Source organism: Ornithorhynchus anatinus, chromosome 1 (genome assembly GCF_004115215.2).
Source record: "Ornithorhynchus anatinus isolate Pmale09 chromosome 1, mOrnAna1.pri.v4, whole genome shotgun sequence".
Taxonomy (NCBI): Eukaryota; Metazoa; Chordata; class Mammalia; order Monotremata; family Ornithorhynchidae; genus Ornithorhynchus; species Ornithorhynchus anatinus.
In genome coordinates this window covers 133,566,223-133,588,946 of record NC_041728.1, presented here as the reverse complement: position 1 = coordinate 133,588,946, position 22,724 = coordinate 133,566,223, and the positions used below count along the sequence as shown (strand labels likewise).

Genomic DNA, 22,724 nt, shown 5'->3' with positions numbered 1-22,724 from the left:
GGCCTCAGTTCCCTCATCTGTTCCTTCATAGGGACGAAGATGGTGAGCCCCACGTGGGACAACCTGATAAGCTTCTATCTACCCCAGTGCTTAGAACAGGGCCTGGCAGCGTGGCTCAGTGGAAAGAGCACGGACTTGGGAGTCAGAGCTCATGGGTTCGAATCCCTGCTCTGCCACTTGTCAACTGTGTGACTATGGGCAAGTCACTTAACTTCTCTGTGCCTCAGTTACCTCATCTGTAAAATGGGGATTAACTGTGAGCCTCACGTGGGACGACCTGATGACCCTGTATCTACCCAGTGCTTAGAACAGTGCTCTGCACATAGTAAGCGCTTAACAAATACCAATATTTTTATTATTACATAGTCAGCCCTAAACAAAGACCATCACCATTATTCTTCTTCTAAATATGGTTGAATGAACAAACGAACGAATGAATGAACGAATTCATTCAATAGTATTTATTGAGTGCTTACTATGTGCAGAGCACTGGACTAAGCGCTGGAATGGACAATTCGGCAACAGATAGAGATGATCTCCGCCCAGTGATGGGCTCACAGTCTAATCGGAGGAGACAGACGGACAAAAACAAGACAACTTAATCGCAATAAATAGAATCAAGGGGATGTACACCTCATTAACAAAATAAATAGGTTCATAAAAATATATCCAAATGAGCACAGTGCTGAGGGGAGGGGAAGCGGGGGGAGGAGCAGAGGGAAAGGGGGCTTAGTTGAGGGGATGGATGGATGGATGGATGGATGGATGGATGGATGGATGGATGGATGGATGGATGAGAAGCAGTGTGGCTCAGTGGAAAGAGCACGGGCTTAGGGGTCAGAGGTCATGGGTTCTAATCCCGGCTCCGCCACCTGTCACCTGTGTGACTTTGGGCAAGTCACTTCACTTCTCGGTGCCTCAGTTACCTCATCTGCAAAATGGGGATGAAGACTGTGAGCCTCACGTGGGACAACCTGATTACCCTGTATCTACCCCAGTGCTTAGAACAGTGCTCGGCACATAGTAAGCGCTTAACAAATGCCAACATTATTATTATTATGGATGGATGAATGGATGAACAAATGAACGAATGAATGGATCTATGGATGAATGAATGAGTGGATGAATGAATGAATGGATGAATGAATGAGTGGATGAATGAATGAATGGATGGATGGACGGATGAATGAATGGATGAATGAGGTGAATGGATGGATGGATGAATAATAATAATCATAATACCAACATTATTATTATGTATGGATGAATGGATGGATGAATGGATGAACAAATGAATGAATGAACGGATGTATGGATGAATGAATGGATGGGTGGACGGATGGGTGGGTGGATGGATGGATGCATGGATGGATGGATGAATGGATGGATGGATGAATGAATGGATGGATGGATGAATGAATGGAGGATGAATGGATGGATGGATGAATGGATGATGGATGAGTAATAATAATAATACCAACATTATTATTATGGATGGATGAATGGATGGATGAATGGATGAACAAATGAATGAATGAACAGATAGATGGATGGATGGATGGATGGATGGATGGATGGATGTCTGAATGAACGAACGAATGAATGGATGGACAGATGAATGAATGAACGAACGAATGAATGGATGGATGACTGAATGAACGAACGAACGAATGGATGGACGGATGAAAGGATGGATGAATGAACGAACGAACGAACGGACGAATGAATGAATGAGCGGTGGCGAGCCGCGCCGGCCTGGGGCCCCGCCCCCACCCCCGCCCCCGCCCGCCCGCGCGCATGCGCTTGCCTGGCTCGCTCCCGATTGGCTGCGGGCCGCCCGCCGGCCTCGCGCGCGCCCCCCCCGCGGCCGCGGCCGTCGCGGCGCCTGCGGAGGAGAATCGGCTGCCGCTGGGCCGCCGAGATGGTCGACTCCATCCGAAGGCCGCGGGGCCTCCGTCTCCTGCGCCTCCGAAACCCGCCCCTCAACACCCTCAGGTACCGATAAAACCAGGACGAAGCCAACAATGGCATTCATTTAATTGCATTTAGGGAGCGCTTACTGAGTGCAGGGCACTGCACTGAGCGCTTGGAAAGAACAGTTGGGCCGCAGAGGGAGGCCGGTCCTGCCCACCCTCTGGAAGGCGGGGAGACAGGCTACGGAATAAAACCAGGCCGAAGACTTTAATGGCATTCATTTAATCGCTTTTATAGAGCGCTTACTGAGTGCAGAGCACTGGCCTGAGCGCTTGGAAATACAGTTGGGCAACAGAGACCAGTCCTGCCCACAGTCTGGACGGGGGGAGACAGGCTACAGACTAAAACCAGGGCGAAGCCATTAATGGCATTCATTTAATTGCATTTATGGAGCGCTTACTGTGTGCAGGGCACTGGCCTGAGCGCTTGGAAATACAGTTGGGCAACAGAGACCAGTCCTGCCCACAGTCTGGAAGGGGGGAGACAGGCTACAGACTAAAACCAGGGCGAAGCCATTAATGGCATTCATTTAATTGCATTTATGGAGCGCTTACTGTGTGCAGGGCACTGGCCTGAGCGCTTGGAAATACAGTTGGGCAACAGAGACCAGTCCTGCCCACAGTCTGGAAGCGGGGAGACAGGCTACAGACTAAAACCAGGGCGAAGCCATTAATGGCATTCATTTAATTGCATTTTTGGAGCGCTTACTGTGTGCAGGGCACTGGCCTGAGCGCTTGGAAATACAGTTGGGCAACAGAGACCAGTCCTGCCCACAGTCTCGAAGGGGGGAGACAGGCTACAGACTAAAACCAGGGCGAAGCCATTAATGGCATTCATTTAATTGCATTTATGGAGCGCTTACTGTGTGCAGGGCACTGCACTGAGCGCTTGGGAATACAGTTGGGCAAGAGAGAGAGACCAGTCCTGCCCACAGTCTCGAAGGGGGGAGACAGGCTACAGAATAAAACCAGGACACAGCCAGCAATGGCATTCATTTAATTACATTTATGGAGTGCTTACCATGTGCAGAGCAATGGACTGAGCGCTTGGAAAGAACAGTGGGCAGCAGATAGAGACCAGGCCTGCCCAATGCAGGTTCACAGTCTAGAAGGGGGGGAGGCAGACTACAGAATAAAACCAGGACGCAGCCATCAATGGCATTCATTTAATTGCATTTATGGAGCGCTTACTATGTGCAGAGCACTGGACTGAGCGCTTGGAAAGGACAGTTGGGCAACAGATAGAGACCATCCCTGCCAAATGACAGGCCCACAGTCTAGAAGGGGGAGACAGCAAAACAAAGCCAGGAGACAGCCATCAATGGCATTCATTTAATCACCTTTATTGAGCGCTTACTATGTGCAGAGCACTGGACTGAGCACTTGGAAATACATTGATTAAGCACTTACTGTGTGCAGAGCGCTGGACTGAGCACTTGGAAAGGACAGTTGGGCAACAGATAGAGACAGTCCTTGCCCACGGTGGGCTCACAGTCTAGAAGGGGGAGACAGCTAAACAAAACCAGGAGACAGCCATCAATAGCATTCATTTAATTGCATTTAATGAGCGCTTACTATGTGCAGAGCACTGGACTGAGCGCTTGGAAATACAGTTGGGCAACAGAGGGAGACCATCCCTGCCCACAGTCTAGAAGGGGGGAGACAGACTACAGAATAAAACCAGGAGACAGCCAGCAATGGCATTCATTTAATCGTATTTATTGAGCGCTTACTATGTGCAGAGCACTGGACTGAGCGCTTGGAAATACATTGATTAAGCGCTTACTGTGTGCAGAGCGCTGGACCGAGCGCTCGGAAAGGACAGTTGGGCAACAGAGAGAGACAATCCTTGCCCACCATGGGCTCGCAGTCTAGAAGGGGGGAGACAGACAACAAAACAAGTAACAGGCAACAATACAGATAAGTAGAATTATAGATATATACAAGCCACTAATAAAATAGAATAATAAATATATAGAAATAGACACAAGTGCTCCCCACAAGGAGTTTGTGTTTTCATTTCTCTACATTTTTGAGCATCCTCAGCCCCTCAGCGTTTTCAGTTGTGCCGGTTAGAGAAGCAGCGTGGCTCAGTGGAAAGAGCCCCGGCTTGGGAGCCAGAGGATGCAAGTTCTAATTCTGGCTCCGGCACTTGTCAGCTGTGTGACTTTGGGAAAGTCACTTTGCTTCTCGATGCCTCAGTTACCTCATCTGTAAAATGGAGATGAAGACTGTGAGCCTCATGTGGACAACCCAATTTCCCCATATCTACCCCAGCGCTTAGAACAGTGCTCGGCTTATAGTATGCGCTCAGCAAATACCAACATTATTATTCCTGCAAGCCCTGATCGCTCTGCTCTTGAGGTAGGGAAGGGCCCGGCGACGCTCCGCAGCCATGGGGCCAGTGGTCCCAGCCCTCCGATGATAGTTTTTTTGTTTTGTTCTGTTTTGCTTTGCCGTCCGTCTCCCCCTTCTAGACCGTGAGCCCATCGTTGGGCAGGGACGGTGTCTCTCTGTCGTCGAATTGTCCATTCCAAGCGCTTAGTATAGTGCTCTGCGCATAGTAAGCGCTCAATAAATACGATTGAATGAAGGAATAGCCGGCAGCGAGTGCTGGGGTGGGGAGTCAGGCACATAGTCCCCCATCCCAGATCTTGCCCTCTTGGATTTGGAATTCTCCCTTTAATTTCCCCCTGCAGAGTCCCCCTTGCTTCCTTTAGGGCATAGGATACCTTTTCCAAGTGCTCATTTTACTATCTTCCTTTTCTTATGAGAGTATTTAATAATAATAATATTGGTATTTGTTAAGCGCTTACTATGTGCCAAGCACTTTTCTAAGCACAGGGAGGGAGAACAGATATCTTATTTTCATTTTAAAGATGAGGAATCCGGAGGTTTTTGAGAAGAGGAGAGATGGGAACCGAACTTTTTTCAGATATGACAGTCCACCGTTCTCCCCACCATCAAAGCCATATTAAGGTCACAAAATATCGACATTATTATTATCTCCAAGAGGCTTTCCCTGACTAAGCCCTCATTCCCCCCACCCCCTCTCCCTTCTGTGTCTCCTAAGCATTTTTTATTCACCCCAACCCCAGCCCCGTAGCACTTAGGTTTATGTCCATAATTTATTTAAATGCCTGTCCTCCTCTCTAGGCTATAATCTAGCGGGCAGGCAGAGTCTAGCAACTCTGTTGAATTGTACTCTCAAGCGGTCATATTTTATTGACCACGGTCTGTGTGCAGAGCATCGCCCTAAGTGCTTGGAAGAGTACAGTACCACAGAGTTGGTAGTCATGCTCTCTCAGGTACTTTACAGAGTATCAATAAATACCACTGATTGATTGATTGACTGAGTCTCAGAGAAGCTAAGCGACTTGCCCAAGGTCACCCGACAGGCAAGTGATGGAGCTGGGATTAGAAACCAGGCCTTCCGACTCCGCACTCTGGGCTTCAAGGTTGTCCATCCCCTTGCCCCCTCCTACCTCTCCTCCCTTCTCTCTTTCCACCGCCCACCCCGCACGCTCCGCTCCTCCGCCGCCCACCTCCTCACCGTCCCCCAGTCTCGCCTATCCCGCCGTCGACCCCCGGCCCACGTCCTCCCGCGGTCCCGGAACGCCCTCCCTCCTCACCTCCGCCAAACTCATTCTCTTCCCCTCTTCAAAACCCTACTGAGAGCTCACCTAGAGCTTCCCCTTTTCCGTCTGCTCCCCCTCTGCCCCCCCTTCACCTCCTCTCAGCTAAGCCCCCTTCCCCCCCCCCTTCCCTCTGCTTCTCCCCCTCTCCCTTCTCCTCCCCTCAGCATTGTGCTCCTTTATATATATTTTTATTACCCTGTTTACTTTGTTAATGAGGTGCACATCCCCTTGATTCTATTTATCGTGCTTATGTTGTCTAGTTTTTGTCCATCTGTCTCCCCGCTTTAGACTGTGAGCCCGTCATTGGGCAGGGATGGTCTCTATCTGTTGCCGAATTGTCCGTTCCAAGTGCTTAGTACTGTGCTCTGCACGTAGTAAGCGCTCAATAAATACTATGGAATGAAAGAATGACTCCCAGCCCTGTCTTTCAACTTTAAGGCGCCCAATCAGCTCACCTTTCCTAATTTACCTCCCCGATGTACTACAACCCAGCCCGCACACTTTACTCCTCTAACACTGACCTGCACACTGTACCTTGATCTCCTTTATCCCACCGCCATACCTTGATCTCGTTCATCCTCCCTGTGGTGTGAAGCCTCCTTCCCCTTCTCATCCAACAGGTCACCACTCACTCCACCTTCAAAGCCTCGGAAAAATCACCCCTCTTCCAAAAGCCTTTCCCTAAGCCCTCCTTTCCCCTCCCCTCTGCATCGCCTATGCACTCAGATTTTCAGCCCTTAACAATAATAATAATAATGATGAGATTTGTTAAGTGCTTACTATGTGCCGAGCACTGTTCTAAGCGCTGGGGGAGATACAGGGTAATCAGGTTGTCCCACGCGAGGCTCACGTTTTTTAATCCCCATTTTTACAGATGAGCCCAGAGAAGTGAAGTGAAGTGACTTGCCCTAGGTGACACAGCAGATAAGTGGCGGAGCTCCCAGACTGAGCTCCCCTTCTCCCTCTACTCCCTCTACCACCCCTCCCTTCACCTCTCCACAGCTTAACCCTCTTTTCCCCCCATTTCCCTCTGCTCCTCCCCCTCTCCCTTCCCCTCCCCTCAGCACTGTACTCGTCCGCTCAACTGTATATATTTTCATCACCCTATTTATTCTGTTAATGAAATGTACATCGCCTCGATTCTATTTAGTTGCCATTGTTCTTACGAGATGTTCTTCCCCTCGACTCTATTTATCGCCATCGTTCTCGTCTGTCCGTCTCCCCCGATTAGACCGTGAGCCCGTCAAAGGGCAGGGACCGTCTCTATCTGTTGCCGACTTGTTCATTCCAAGCGCTTAGTCCAGTGCTCTGCCCATAGTAAGCACTCAATAAATACTATTGAATGAATGAAAGGAGCCGGCATTAGAACCCACGACCTCTGACTCCCAAGCCCGGGCTGTTTCCACTAAGCCATGCTGCTTCTCCAGCCCTTGATTTTTACTCCACTCTCAGCCCCACAGAATTTACGAACATATCCTTGTAATCTATTTTCCCCTTCGGGAATTTATTTTAATGTGTGTCTCCCCGCTAGACTATAAACTCCTATGAGTGTGGATCATGTCTTTCGACTCGATTGTGTTGTAGAGAAGCAGCGTGGCTCAGTGGAAAGAGCCCGGGCTTGGGAGCCCGAGGTCATGGGTTCGAATTGCGGCTCTGCCACTTGTCAGCTGTGTGACTGTGGGCAAGTCACTTCCTTACTATGTGCCAAGCACTGTTCTAATAATAATAATGTTGGTATTTGTTAAGCGCTTACTATGTGCAGAGCACTGGGGGAGATACAGGGTCATCAGGTTGCCCCAGGTGAGGCTCACAGTCTTCATCCCCATTTTACAGATGAGGTCACTGAGGCCCAGAGAAGTTAAGTGACTTGCCCACGGTCACACAGCTGACAAGTGGTAGAGCCGGGATTCGAACCCATGATCTCCCAAGCTCGGGCTCTTTCCACTGAGCCACGCTGCTTCTCAAGAGCAATAAATAGAATCAAGGGAATGTACATCTCATTAACAAAATAAATAGGGTAATGAAAATATATACAGTTGAGCGGAGGAGCACAGTCCTGAGGGGAAGGGAGAGGGGGAGGAGCGGAGGGAAAGGGGGGAAAGGGGGCTTAGCTGAGGGGAGGTGAAGAGGGGGCAGAGAGGCAGCAGAGGGAAAAGGGGAAGCTCGGTGTGGGAAGGCCTCTTGGAGGAGGTGAGCTCTAAGTAATGATGATGTTGGTATTTGTTAAGCGCTTACTATATGCAGAGTGCTGTTCTAAGTGCTGGGGTAGATACAGGGTAATCAGGTTGTCCCACGTGAGGCTCACATTTAATCCCCATTTTTCAGATGAGGTAACTGAGGCCCAGAGAAGTGAAGTGACTCGCCCACAGTCCCACAGCTGACAAGTGGCAGAACGGGGATTCGAACCCGTGACCTCGGACTCCCAAGCCCGGGCTCTTTCCACTGAGCCACGCTGCTTCTCTAGGGCTCTGAAGAGGGGAAGAGAATTAGTTTGGCGGAGGTGAGAAGGGAGGGCATTCCAGGAGAGCGGGAGGATGTTACCCTCTCACCCCTGCCACCCCCCCTACTTGGTCCCGGAACTCGAGGTTTAGGGAGGGCAGCCCAGGGGCCTGGAGGGAGAAGGGCCAATCGGAGAAAATCAGCTTCCTGGTTCCCTCTCCGTTCCTTCTGCTTCCTCAGGGTATCTCAGTCGTCATCAAGGAAGCGCCAGGGAGGGAGAGAGCACCTGGGGACAGTCTGACCATCATATTTACTGAGCACTTGCTGTGTGCAGAGCATTGTACTAAATGCGAGGGAGAGCACAGGGTAACAATAGAACAGATACGTTCCCTGCCCTCAACGGGCTGACAGTCTAGAGGGGGCAGGCAGACATTAAATAAGGGGAGAGGAGACGCAGACTCCTCAGAGAAGGGAGAGGATTCCAAACTTCTACGTGGGCAAGGAGTTTCCCTTATTGTTCATAACAAGAATCATAATTTTAAATAACGTGGTGTTTATTGAGAGCTTACTATGTGCCAGGCACTGCGCTAGGTACGTACAAGGTGATCGGGTTGGACCCAGTTCCCGTGCCACGTGGGGCTCACGGTCTTAATTGTAACCGAGGCCCGGAGGAGTGAGGTGACCTGCCCGGGGTCGCGCAGCGGACCTGTGGCAGAGAGGGGATTGGCAGCGTGGCTCAGTGGGAAGAGCCCGGGCTTGGGAGTCGGAGGTTATGGGTTCGAATCCTGGCTCTGCCACTCAGCTGTGTGGGCAAATCACTTAACTTCTCTGTGCCTCAGTTACCTCATCTGTAAAATGGCGATTAAAACCGTGAGCCCCACCTGGGACAACCTGATGACCCTGTATCTCCCCCAGCGCTTACAACAGTGCTCTGCACATAGTAAGCGCTTAACAAATACCAACGTTATTATTATTATTGACTCTCCTGCCCATGCTCTATTCACTAGGCCACGCTGCTTCAATTATTATTCAGTGTTTTTACAGGGGGAGTGCCCGCCTAAGGGGGGGGCATCCCAGCTTGCCAGCTGGGAATCCAGAAGTCTCCTCATTCCCGTTAGATGTTCTCAAAGCCCCTGGCTTCTCCCAGGGCCCGGAGAAGACACCAAGCATCAAGCTGTGAAATTCCCTAGAGCGCCAGGCTGTGCTTCCCTGCTGTCGGGCGTGTTGGGTGATGCCGTCTGTCCGGGTGACTTCCGGGCAGGAAAAGAACTTTCCATCCATATGCCCATCCACGGTGTACAGAGAAGCAGCGTGGCTCTGTGGAAAGAGCCCGGGCTTGGGAGTCAGAGGTCATGGATTCGAATCCCTGATCTGCCACCTGTCAGCTGTGTGTCTGTGGACAAGCCACTTCACTTCTCTGGGCCTCAGTTCCCTCATCTGTAAAATGGGGATGAAGACTGTGAGCCTCACGTGGGACAACCTGATGACCCTGTATCTCCCCCAGCGCTTAGAACAGTGCTCTGCACATAGTAAGCGCTTTAACAAATACCAACATTATTATTATTCTTCACTGAGCCTTTACTGTGTGTAGAGCACTGAGTGAAGCGCTTGAGAGGTTACAGTACAACACGGTTGGTAGAAACTGTCCCTTTCCACGAGGAGCTTACGTTTTCCCCCTCACCTCCCACAGGGCAGGTGGAAGGAGAATGCCAGATGTCTTATCTCCAACTGGTGATTTCCAATCCCCCACAGGTTCCTGGATTCTTCCTCGAGAGGGCAACCGCCCTCAATCAGTCCGTGGTATTTACTGAGCATCGTACTGGGCGCTTGGGAGAGTACGGTGCGGCGGAGTTGGCAGAGACGTTCCCTGCCCCCAAGGGGCCTACAGTCTGGAAGGGAAGTCAGACATTAAAATAAATGACAAATATGGACATATAAGGGCTGTGGGGCTGAGAGTGGGGTGCATATCGTTTTTTAGAAATTTACTTTATCACGTGCTTAAAGGGGACAGATCTAAGTGTATCCTGAAGAAGGGAGAGGGAATAGTGGAGAGGGCTAAATTGAGGCAGGCCTCTTGGAGGAGATGTGAGTTTAGGAGTATTTTGAAGGTGGGGAGAATCGGTGGCCTGCCTTTTATGGAAGGGGAGGGAGTTTTGTGCCTCAGTTCCCTTATCTGTCAAATAAGACACCCCGTTCCACCGCCCTTCTGTATATTTGTGTATATGCCGATCTGTACATTCCAAGCACTTAGTACAGTGCTCTGCACATAGTAAGCGCTCAATAAATACTATTGAATGAATTAATGCATTTGTGCATATTTATTGTTCTATTTATTTTATTAGTGATGTGTATACATCTGTAATTCTCTTTATTTTGATGCTATTGAAGCCTGTCTACTTGTTTTGTTTCACTGACAGTCTCCCCCTTCTAGGACTGTGAGCCCAATGTTGGGTAGGGATTGTCTCCCTCTGTTGCCGAGTTGTGCTTTCCAAGCGCTTAGTACAGTGCTCTGCGCATAGTAAGCGCTCAATAAATACGATTGAAGGAATGAAAAAAATCAATTGTGTAACTTTTGCACCACATAATATTATGTAATAGTTAAGCACTAGTTACTTATTCCCAGATTTGGCTCAATAAGCTTCTCAAGGTTAAGTGACTTTTCTCCCAATTAAAAATAAATAGTCCAAAGGTACCTGAAGGGGATAAAGGTTAAATTGGCCAAATCCTGCTTTTTTGAATTAGGGATCTACCTGGTTCTGTTGAAAACTTTTAGTTTCGAGGGAAAACTTTTAGTTTCAGGGCAAAACTTCACCAGCTCAGGACTCCTGCTGAGGATCCTTGTGTGGCAGTGCACATTGGAGGAGCACACTGGGCTGGAGAAATTCAAAAACTGTTGAGGGGGGACTGCCTGTTTCGGGACTCTGTGAATCTGAGTTTTGATTCTGTATTCATTCATTCAATAGTGTTTATTGAGCGCTTACTATGTGCAGAGCAGTGTACTAAGCGCTTGGAATGTACAGAGTTTCTTTTGGTCCAAGATTTTAGCTATTCAGCAAGATTGCTGAGGTTTAATATCCCACCTTCAGCAGTAAATGCAACGTAGATCCGGTCCGTATTTGTCCCCGTCATGCCGGCTTCTGGACTCACCCAAGCCGAAGAAATTTATTGCCGAACGGAAAGATATTCTGCTTATTTGCAGCCTCATTTTAGGAACCAACACCAGCTGAGAAATTGGTTGCAGTGGGGAAGGAGAGGCAAGGCAGGGGGCTGGCCATCAGAAAAATGTCAAATACCTGGGAGCAGAATTTCTTTCACTCCTGCTTTAGACCATGAAGGAAGTCTAGGACCTCAACCTTAGAGGACTGAAGAGGAGAAGGACACAGCTGTAGTCCTCAGACAGTATAATAATAAAGATGGCATTTGTTAAGCACTTACTATGTGCCAAGCACTGTTCTAAGCGCTGGAGAGGATAGAAGGTGATCAGGTTGTCCCCCGTGGGGCTCACAGTCTTCATCGCCATTTTACAGATGAGGGAACTGAGGCCCAGAGAAGTGAAGTGACTTGCCCAAAATCCCACAGCTGACAAGCGGCTGAGTGGAGATTTGAACCCATGACCTCTGACTCCCAAGCTCTTTCCACTGAGCCACGCCGCAGTATAAGTGACTGGAGTTTAAGTTAAAAGTAGAAGGAAAGAAAGCAGTGGAAAGAGCACTGATCTTCAACGCAGAGGACCTGAGTTCTAATTCCAGCTCTGCCACCTGCCTTGAGCAAGTCACTTAGCTTCTCTGTGCCTCAGTTCCCTCATCTGCAAAATGGGGATTCAGTTACTTTTCTCCCTCCTATTTAATAATACTCCTACTATTAATGCTAATAATTCTGGTACTTAAGCATTGTTCTAAGCACTGGGGTAGATGCAAGTTAATCACGTTGGACACAGTACCTTTCCCACTTGGGGCAGATGAGGTAACTGAGGCACAGAGCAGTTAAGTGACTTGCCCAAGGTCACTCAGTAGACGTGGCAGAACCGGGATTAGAGCCCAGGTCCTCCTGAGTCCTAGGCCCACGCTCGCTCTATCGACTAAGTGCACTACTTAGTTTTTGAGCCCCATGTGGGACAGGGACTTGTCCAACCTGATTATCTTGTATCCGCCACAGTGCTTAGCACATAGCTCTTAAAAGATACCACAGATATTATTAGATAGTGTTTAGCGCATAGCACTTAAAAGATACCACGGATATTATTAGATATTTTGTAACTGGATTCATTTAAGTTCTTTTCCCTTGTACTGATGTTAGTCGGTCAATCGTATTTATCGAGCATTTATGGTAGGCAGAGCACTGTACTAAGCACTTGGGAGAGTACAATGTAAGTGCACGTAGGTTTGATTGTTAGGATTTTACCTTGGCACTGTCCCTAACAAGCTCTCTTTAAGCACCATAAATACGTTTTACCTCTTTCTCATCTAAAGAGCGGACTTCACTTACCTGCATTCTGGACGCGCACGCACACTTTTCATTTAGTTGGGACCGGGTTTATCTGGGAAGGGGTTAGGATTCCAAAACATTCCTGCAAATGAAACCACCGGCACCAGTTGAGAGCACGACAAGGGAAGAGAATCCCCAAAGATTCCCGTGCCTTTCCAGGGGGGCTTTAACTTTAGAACGTGGGCAGGGCCGTCTGCGGTCGTGGGGTGCACCTACCCGAAGCTTTCCTGTCAGGGTGGGGGATCCCGGAGACTGGTTAGCTTTGAAATGTACAGTGGTTCAGGCGTGTTTAAATTTCAGGTCATAGCACATAGTAGCGCGCTTTAGCACAGAGCAGTCGCAGCCTTTGTGGTGAGAGGCGTGGGGAGGTACCCCAGGTTTTAGCTCTTTCCGTCCCAAGGAGGAGGTAGAGGAGACTTTACACCGATCATCACCTAGAATGGCAGTGGAACATCTCATGTGGTAGCGCTTAAAAACCCTAAAGAGCCGATTAGGTCATCAAAAAGCCCCCCAGAATTCTGGAAATCCGCAGATTTCACCCTGTCAAGGGTCCCCAAGAATGGGCCTTCAGCGTCCGCTGCTCGCGAGCACAAACCTCTAAAGGAAATGGGATTAGTTTCCTCTCATTAAAGATGGAAAACAACTGCTTTCACCCTGGTCCTGTTCGTGGTTATCCATAATAATAATAAATAATAATGATGGTGTTAAGCGCTTGCTATGTGCCAAGCACTGTTCTAAACGCTGGGGTGGTTACAGGTTAATTAGGTTGTCCCATGTGGGGCTCACAGTCTCAATCCCCATTTTAGAGATGAGGTCACTGAGGCCCAGAGAAGTTAAGCGGCTTGCCCAAGGTCACACAGCAGACAAGTGGCGGAGCCGGGATTAGTAATAATAATGTTGGTATTTGTGAAGCACTTACTGTGTGCCAAGCACTGTTCTAAGCGCTGGGGTAGATACAGGGTAATCATGTTGTCCCACGTAGGGCTCACAGTCTCCATCCCCATTTTACAGATGAGGTAACTGAGGCACAGAGAAGTGAAATGATTTGCCCAAGGTCACACCGCTGACAAGCAGCGGAGCCGGCATTAGAACCCATGACCTCTGACTCCAAAGCCTGTGCTCTTTCCACTAAGCCACGCTGCTTCTCTAACAAGGCACTCCGGCTCTGTTTTCTCAGGAGAAAACCCTCTCATGGTTCAAGTTTTGATCCTTGTGTATTTTCTTTTCAGTGTGGCAGTACAGCATGGATTAAGAGAAGAACTGAAAAAAGCTGAAAGAGACAGCAGTGTGAAAGCTATTGTAATTTGTGGAGCAGATGGCAAGTTCTCGTCAGGTAAATGGTATTTCTGAATACTTAATGACTCATGTTCTGTAATCTTTAGTAATTGTGGTATTTGTTAAGCACTTACTTTGTGCCAAGCATTGTACTAGAGAAGAAGCAGTGTGGCTTAGTGGAAAGAGCACAGGCTTGGGAGTCAGAGGCTGTGGCTTCTAATCCCAGCTCCACCACTTGTCGGCTGTGTGACCTTGGGCAAGTCACTTCACTTCTCTGTGCCTCAGTCACCTCATCTGCAAAAATGGGGATTAAAACCGTGAGCCCCACATGGGACAATCTGATTACCCCGTATCTACCCCATTGCTTAGAACAGTGCTCTGCACACAAGCGCTTAACAAGTACCATAATTATTATTATTACTAAGCAGTGAGGTAGATACCAAGTCGGAAACAGTCCTTATCCCATATCCGACTCACATTCCTCTAATTCCACATTCCTCTAATTCCACTTTACAAATGAGGAAACTGAAGCCCAGAGAAGTGATGCGGTTTGCCCAGGCTCACCCAGCAGGCAAGCGGCAGAACTGGGATTAGAACTCAGGTCCTCTCACTCCCAGGCTCACGCGCTTTCCGCTAGGCCACATTGCTTCTCACCCAAGCCAGGCGAATGGCAATTAAGTAATTGTCCGCTGGCTTCTCCTGCGAGCCTTGGAGGAATCTGGGGTTCCCAGAGTGACCCCCCGGCTCCAAGCTGGGTGGTCTGCTAACTGAAAAGACCTTGCCAGTAGTGTCCCATTATTCATTCATTCATTCAATAGTATTTATTGAGCGCTTACTACGTGCAGATCACTGGACTAAATGCTTGGAATGTACAGTGTGGCAACAGATAGAGACCGTCCCTGCCCATTGACGGGCTCAAAGTCTAATCTGGGGGGAGACAGACGGATAAAAACAAGACAACTTAGTCGCAATAAATAGAATGAAGGGGATGTACACCTTATTAACAAAATAAATAGGGTAATAAAAATAGATACAAATGAGCAGAGTGCTGAGGGGAGGGGAAGGAGCAGAAGGAAAGGGGGGAAAGGAGGCTTAGCTGAGGGGAGGTGAATGGGGGGCAGAGAGGGAGCAGAGGGAAAAGGGGAAGCTCAGTCTGGGAAGGCCTCTTGGAGGAGGTGAGCTATTAGACCACCACTACCTTGGCCAGACTGGACCGAGTCGGACTAGTCTCCCCAGTTGTACAGATTGGGCCGGGTCTTTGGGATTTCTCTCAGTTTAGTCCCCCAAACGAGGGTACAGCCACCCACCTGGAAATAATTAATATTAATGGTGGTGTTTAAGCACTTACTATGTTCCAGGCACTGTTCTAAGTGCTGGGGTGGATGCAAACAGATAAGGTTGGACACAGTCCCTCTGCCACTTGGGACTCAGTCTCAATCCCCATTTTACAGATGAGGTAACAGGCACAGAAAAGTGAAGTGACCTGTCCTAGGTCACACAGCATTCATTCATTCGTTCAATCAGATTTATTGAGCGCTTACTGCGAGCAAATCACTGTACTAAGCACCTGGGAGAGTAAAATACAACAACAGACGAGCGGCGGATCTGGGACTAGAACCCACGACCTTCTGATTCCCAGGCCCTTGCTCTATCCACTACGCCAGGCTGCTTCTACCTATAGCCCAGTGAGTTGGGTCATCGGCCTTTGACGAGGATGATGATGGTCCTTGATAAGCGCTTACTATGTGCCAAGCACTCGTCTAAGCGCTGGGGTAGATACGAGTTAGGTTGGACACAGTCCCTGTCCCATGTGGGGCTCAGACTCCTAATCCCCATTTTACAGATGTGGTGACTGAGGCCCAGAGAAATAAAGTGACTTGCCCAAGGTCACACAGCAGACATGTGGCAGGGCGGGGATTAGAACCCGTAACCTTCTGACCCCCAGGCCCGTGCTCTATCCACTAAGCCACGCTGCTTCTCTATCAAGTGTTTACTGTGGACACATCTGTAATTTATAGTAATTCCTGTCTCCCCCTCTAGACTGTAAGCCTGTTGTGGGCAGGGAGTTTGTGTATTGTTCTATTCTACTACCCCAAGCACTTAGTACAGTGCTTTGTATCCATTAAGCGCTCAATAAGTACCATTGAATGAAAGAATGAATGAATGGAGGCCCCGCACATCTCTCAGTAATCTTAGCTGCCTAGTACAGTCAGTGGTATTTATTGAGCATCAGCTGGGTCCAGAGCACTGTATTAATAATGTTGGTATTTGTTAAGCGTTTACTATGTGCAGAACACTGTTCTAAGCGCTGGGGGAGATGCAGGGTCATCGGGTCGTCCCACGTGGGGCACACACCTAGGAGAGAACAGCGTAACAGAGTCAGTAGACACGTTCCACCACCAGCGTTCAGTCCAGTGCCTGACACATAGTAAGCGCTTAACAGATGCCATCATCATCATCCAACATAACCTTCGAGCCGACAGCAGTAGAGCCGGACTGTTCCAAACGCCTTCGAAGCCCGAAAGAGTCGTTGCAGAGTCCTCGATGTCCCGAGATGACCTGGCCCTTCATTTCAGGTGTCGCGTGTCAACTCACCCCGGCCGTGTCCGGGCACGTAGGGGGCCCGCGGGTGGAAGCAGCGTGGCCAGGCGGAAGGAGCTCGAGGTTGGGGGCCTGGGTTCTAATCCAGCCTCCACCACTTGCCTGCTGGTGACCGTGGGCAAGTCACTTTATTCATTCAATAGTATTTATTGAGCGCTTACTATGTGCAGATCACTGTACTACGCACTTGGAATGGACAAATCGGTAACAGATAGAGACAGTCCCTGCCCTTTGACGGGCTTACGGGCTAATCGGGGGAGACGGACAGACAAGAACAATGGCAATAAATAGAGTCGAGGGGAAGAACATCTCATTAAATCAATAGCAGATAAATAGAATCAGGGTGATGTACATCTCATTAAACAAAATAAATAGGGTGGTGAAGATATATGCAGTTGAGTGGACGAGTACAGTGCTGAGGGGAAGGGAAGGGAGAAGGGAGGAGCTGAGGGAAAGGGGGGAGAAGAGGGTTTAGCTGCGGAGAGGTGAAGGGGGGTAGAGGGGGCAGAGGGAAAAGGGGAGCTCAGTCGGGGAAGGCCTCTTGGAGGAGGTGAGCTGTAAGTAGGGTTTTGAAGAGGGGAAGAGTTAGTTTGGCAGAGGTGAGGAGGGAGGCCGTTCCAGGACCGCGGGAGGACGTGGCCCAGGGGTCGATGGCAGGATAGGCATCAGTCAGCCACTTTAGTCGGTTCATGGTATTTATAGAGCGCTTGGTGTGTGCAGAGCACTGTCCTGCAGAGCGCCTGGGAGAGTACGTTATAGCAATATAAGAGACTCATTTCCTGCCCACGGTGAGCTTCCGGACAGACCTCTCTAGTTCCCTGCTAGGGAAGCAGTGTGGCCTAGTGGATAGAGCACAGGTCTAGCAGTCAGACTGTGGGCAAGTCACTTCACTTCTCTATGCCTCAGTTACCTCATCTGTAAAAATGGGGATGAAGATTGTGAGCCTCACGTGGGACAACCTGATGACCCTGTATCTCCCCAAGGGCTTAGAACAGTACTGTGCATATAGTAAGCGCCTAACAAATGCCAACATTATTATTATTATTTTAATCCTGGCTCTGACTCTGGTCTGCTCTGTGACCTCGGCCAAGTCACTCTGAGCCTCCGTGTGGGACACGGATTGGATCCAAGAGAAGCAGCGTGGCTCAGTGGAAAGAGGGAGTCGGAGGTCGTGGGTTCTAATTCCGACTCTGCCACTTGTCGGCCGTGGGACTTTGGGCAAGTCACTTCACTTCTCTGGGCCTCAGTTATCTCATCTGGAACATGGGGATGAAGACTGTAAACCCCACGTGGGACAACCTGATGACCTTTGTATCTACCCCAATGCTTAGAACAGCACTTGGCACATAGTAAGCGCTTAAAAAATGTCATCATTATTATTATTATTAGCATGTATCTAGCATAGCACTTGGAATATAGTCCCTGGCACATAGTAAGCACTCAACAAATACCAAAAAAAAAAAGTCCAGAATAGGCCAACTGCAGTTGCCTGCTTTTCCCAATAAGCTGTGGAGGCAGAACTTAATGACTTCATCTTCTTGGTGCCAGTTCCGTGTGGTCCATGGAGTTACCATCTATTCGGTAAGACACAAGGCCCTGAATTTTCTGGTGTTACCTAGGGTTCAGAGTGGGACTGTAATAATCACTGCGGTATTTGTTAAGTGCTTTCTGTATAGTAAGCCCTGGGGCAGATAAAAGATAATCAGGTCCCACAGGGGGTTCACAGTCTAAGTAGGAGGGAGAAAAGGAACTGAATCTCCATTTTTGCAGATGAGGGAACTGGAGCCTCACAATCTTAATCCCCATTTTGATAATGATAATAATAATTGTGGTATTTGTGAAGCATTCACTATGTGCCAGTCACTATACTAAGGGCTGGGGTGGATAGGAGCAAATTAAGTTGGACACAGCCCTTGTCCCACGTGAGGCTCGGGGTCGCAGTCCCCATTATACAGATGAGATAACAGACACGGAGATGTTAAGTGAGTTGCCCTAGGTTACCCAGCAGACAAGTGGCAGAGCTGGCATTAGAACCCAGGACTTTCTGACTCCCAGGCCCGTGCTCTATCCACTAGACCATGCTGTCCAATAAGTCCCCCGTCCTGTTAGGAGGAGCAGCGTGGCTTAGTGGAGAGAGCACGGGCCAGGGAGTCAGGGGACCTGGGTTCTAACCCCCGCTGTGCCACCTCCCTGCAGTGTGACCTTGGGCAAGTCACTTAACTTCTCCCTGCCTCAGTTCCCTCATCTGCAAAAATGGGTATTCAGTGCCTGTTCTCCCTCCTACTTGGACTGTGGACCCCCTGTGGGACCTGATTATCTTTTATATGCCCCAGTGCTTAGTACAGTGCTTGGCCTATAGTAAGTGCTTAACAAATGCCATAATGATTTTTTCTCACGTGGGACAAAAATCTGCCCAAATCCAGGGTTTCCCTAAATCGTACCATTGGGTCAGAAGCCAGAAACAATATCCCCCTCTCGGTTCAACATTTTTTATACAGAGTTGGTTATAAGGGGAGTTGAACCGTGTCCCCTCAAGCTGAACTTTCAGCAAGAGTCAGTAGTTTTGGAGTCTTTCCCCCAGGCAACGAAGTCCAGATCTGCCCCTGACCCCAGTCCCATTTCCTCTCCCGAATCTTTCCAGAAGACAGGGAGATTACAATCTCTTAATGGAGCACCCCTAAGTAATGAGGAACATGTTTTTCACCGTTTTCATTTGAATTTCTCTGTGTTCTCAGGTGCCGATATTTGTGGTTTTCGAACTGGAAAGGTGTCTATATTGGGCCTGCTAGTTGATGAGTTACAAAAAATGGAAAAACCAGTGGTGGCTGCCATTGAAGGCATGGCATTTGGAGGGAGTCTAGAGATATCTTTGGGCTGTCACTATAGAATTGCCCACGCAAAGGTAAAAATGCAAAACAGAATGCCGCGTTCAATTTGGGGCTCCCATTCTTCCTCCACGAGCAGCGTGTTTTTAGCTAGAGCAAGTGCGAAGCCGAGCAACAGAACCAAATGAAATAATAATGTTGGTATTTGTTAAGTGCTTACTATGTGCAGAGCACTGTTCTAAGCGCTGGGGTAGACACAGGGGAATCAGGTTGTCCCACATGGGGCTCACAGTCTTAATCCTCATTTTACAGATGAGGTAACTGAGGCCCAGAGAAGTTAAGTGACTTGCCCACAGTCACACAGCTGACAAGTGGCAGAGCCGGGATTCGAACCCATGACCTCTGACTCCAAAGCCCGGGCTCTTTCCACTGAGCCACGCTATCCTGTAGCCAAGAGGGATGAAAAATGTACAGAATGAGTTGGGTAGATTGTCAGCTGTTTGAGGGCAGGGAGGGCATTGGAATGCTCCGAGAAGCTTTCTGTCTGTTCGATAATAATAATAATAACGTTGGTATTTGTTAAGTGCTTACTATGTGCAGAGCACTGTTCTAAGCTCTGGGGGAGATACAGGGTAATCAGGTTGTCCCACATGAGGCTCACAGTCTTAATCCCCATTTTACAGTTGAGGGAACTGAGGCACAGAGAAGTTAAGTGACTTGCCCACAGTTACACAGCTGACAAGTGGCAGAGCCGGGATTCGAACCCATGACCTCTGACTCGCAAGCCCGGGCTCTTTCTACTGAGCCATGGATACGTCTTCACTCGCTGCCCTGTGCCCACCCTGACAGCTGCGTTGTTTTGCAATGAAGTTAATTATTACCAAATCGGTATAATGCATTTAATAATAATAATGTTGGTATTTGTTAAGCGCTTACTAAGTGCCGAGCACTGTTCTAAACGCGTGGGTAGAGACAAGGGAATCAGGTTGTCCCACACGGGGCTCACAGTCTTCATCCCCATTTTCCAGATGAGGGACCCGAGGCACCAAGAAGCTAAGTGACTTGCCCCAAGTCACACAGCTGACCGGTGGCAGAGACGGGATTCGAACCCTTGACCTCTGACTCCTAAACCCGTGCTCTTTCCACTGAGCGACGCAAATCTCGAAGCATCCCGGGGAAATCCGGGGAGAACCAAACATTTAGTCTGGCATGCAGGAATCAGATGCCATAGGCTCTTTCAATTTCAAGATTGAAAGAGCCTATATTCATTCAGTAGTATTTATTGAGCGCTTACTCTGTGCAGAGCACTGGACTAAGCACTTGGAACGTACAATTCGGCAACAGATAGAGACAATCCCTGCCCAATAACGGGCAGTTACGTATGTGCTGGACTGCCTGGATTTAGAAGGGAGACTCAAGCAATCTCTGCAAAGCTTTGGTGAGAACTCTTTTTTAAAACGTTATATAGAATTATTCTTCCACTGAGGGTGAAATTCTCCACGAGGGGCTGTGTGGGCATGAAAAGGCCAATGAGGGAGCGATAGTCTGTAATTTATTTATTTATATTCATGTCTGTCTCTCCGTCTAGACTGACTATAAGCTCGTGGTGGGCAGGGAATGTGCCTGTTCATTTCTATTCTCCCAAGCGCTTAGTAAAGTGGTCCGCTCACAGTAAGCGCTCAATAAATACGACTGAATGAATGAATGAACATTCTCGGCCACGTTGTGTGCACAAAAAGTCCGTCCCTTGTTGTTTTGTCGTATCTGTCGCTTAGCAACACCTGACCGGTTTCTCTTTTGCCTCCTTTTCTCTCATTTCTTATAAAACTTTTGCTCTCAAAGAGAATCGCTCCGGAATCTCGTGTCGTTCTGCCCTCGGCAACTAACTCTCTTTTCACTTGGGTTGCCACCTCCTCTGAGGGTTTATTTCACTGTGTTTTTCAAATGTTTCTTCTGTCCTCTGGATTATGTATACTTACTCATTTAATTGGAAAATTTATCGTCTTTTATCATTGGTTCCGATGCACTGGTAAGTCGCTGAAAAAATACACGGTGAATAAATATATGGTGTTTTCTTATCGCATTAAAAAACTATATTGTTTTGGTCAGTTTTGAGGGTATTAGGAAAAGAATGCTCTTTAGGGTGTTTCCTTTTGGAAAGTATTTTTGGAAAGTATACTTGTTCCTCCTCTAGACTGCAAACTCCCTGTGGGCAGGGAACAGTTCATTCATTCCTTCGATCGTGTTTACTGAGCGCTTACTGTGTGCAGAGCACTGTACCGTTCCCTCCTCTATGCAGAGTGCTTGGAAAATACAATATAGTAATAAAGAGAGACATTCCCTGCCCACAATGGGCTCACAGGCTTAATGGGGGAGAGACAGACATCAATACAAGTAAACAGGCATCAATATAAATAAATAGAATCATAAATACATACATATATACATAAGTGCTGTGGGGCAGGGAAGCGGGGAGAGGAAAGGGAGTGAGTTGGAGTGACGCGGAAGGGAGTGGGAGCTGAGGAAAAGTGGGGCTTAGTCTGGGAAGGCCTACTAGCCCTGTTGTACTCTACTTATCCAAATAATAATAATGACGATGATCTATGTTAAGGGCTTACTATATGCCAGGCACTGTACAAAAGCCACGTTCAGTGCTCTGTGCCCGGTAAACACTCAATAAATACCATGGATTGATCTAGCACCCTTTCATTTAACACTGTTTTTCACGGAAACAATTAAGAGTGCTGACTGGGAGAACTGCTCCTTTTAATTCTAGGTGTCACTTCAATTCTCTTTAGGCTCTTGTTGGTTTCCCCGAGGTCACTATTGGCCTTCTCCCCGGTGCAAGAGGAACCCAGCTTCTCCCCAGACTCATTGGGGTACCAGCTGCCCTGGACATGATTACCTCAGGTAAGATGTAAATATCTGTGTGGCCATACCACTCCAGGTCTGGGCTGTGAAGAGATGATCATTCGCAGACACTTATGGAATCTTGGATTTTAATTCGTCCTGGAAATTCAAGTATCTGGGGAGGTCAAAATCAGAGGTCACAGGGTTCTGTTGGATGGATATTATGGGCGGTTTCATTTCCTTAAGATCAATGGAAGGGAAGAAATGCAGTATGTGCTGCCTCTTGCTGCGAGCATTTCAGCTGCCGAAGCAGCGTGGCTCAGTGGAAAGAGCCCGGGCTTGGGTGTCGGAGGTCATGGGTTCTAATCCCGGCTCCGCCACTTGTCAGCTGTGTGACTTTAGGCAAGTCGCTTCACTTCTCTGGGCCTCAGTTACCACATCTGGAAAAGTGGGGTGAAGACTGTGAGCCCCACGTGGGGCAATCTGATCACCTTTTATCAACCCCAGTGCTTAGAACAGTGCTTTGCACAAAGTAAGCACTTAACGAATATCATAATTATTATTATTAATGATCACTTTTTCTGTCATTTTAGTAGTAGTGATAACTGTGGTATTTGTTAAGCACTTACTATGTTCCA

The 22,724-nt window shown here is 48.5% G+C and overlaps 1 protein-coding gene across 3 annotated transcripts in view; it reads left to right on the top strand.

Moving 5' to 3' along the window:
- The first annotated feature begins 1,863 nt into the window (after positions 1 to 1,863).
- EHHADH (enoyl-CoA hydratase and 3-hydroxyacyl CoA dehydrogenase) overlaps positions 1,864 to 22,724 on the top strand; it is a 37,730-nt gene continuing 16,869 nt past the window's right edge. For 2 of the 3 annotated variants that reach the window (XM_029068387.2, XM_029068380.2), the window contains exons 1-4: positions 1,864 to 1,995; positions 13,765 to 13,868; positions 19,147 to 19,313; positions 22,035 to 22,146. In XM_029068387.2, the coding sequence (XP_028924220.1) occupies positions 1,922 to 1,995; positions 13,765 to 13,868; positions 19,147 to 19,313; positions 22,035 to 22,146 (457 nt within the window). In that variant the 5' untranslated portion in view covers positions 1,864 to 1,921. Of the gene's footprint in view, positions 1,996 to 13,764; positions 13,869 to 19,146; positions 19,314 to 22,034; positions 22,147 to 22,724 lie in introns of those variants that run through there. The other variant, XM_007663013.3, reaches the window with a different exon arrangement.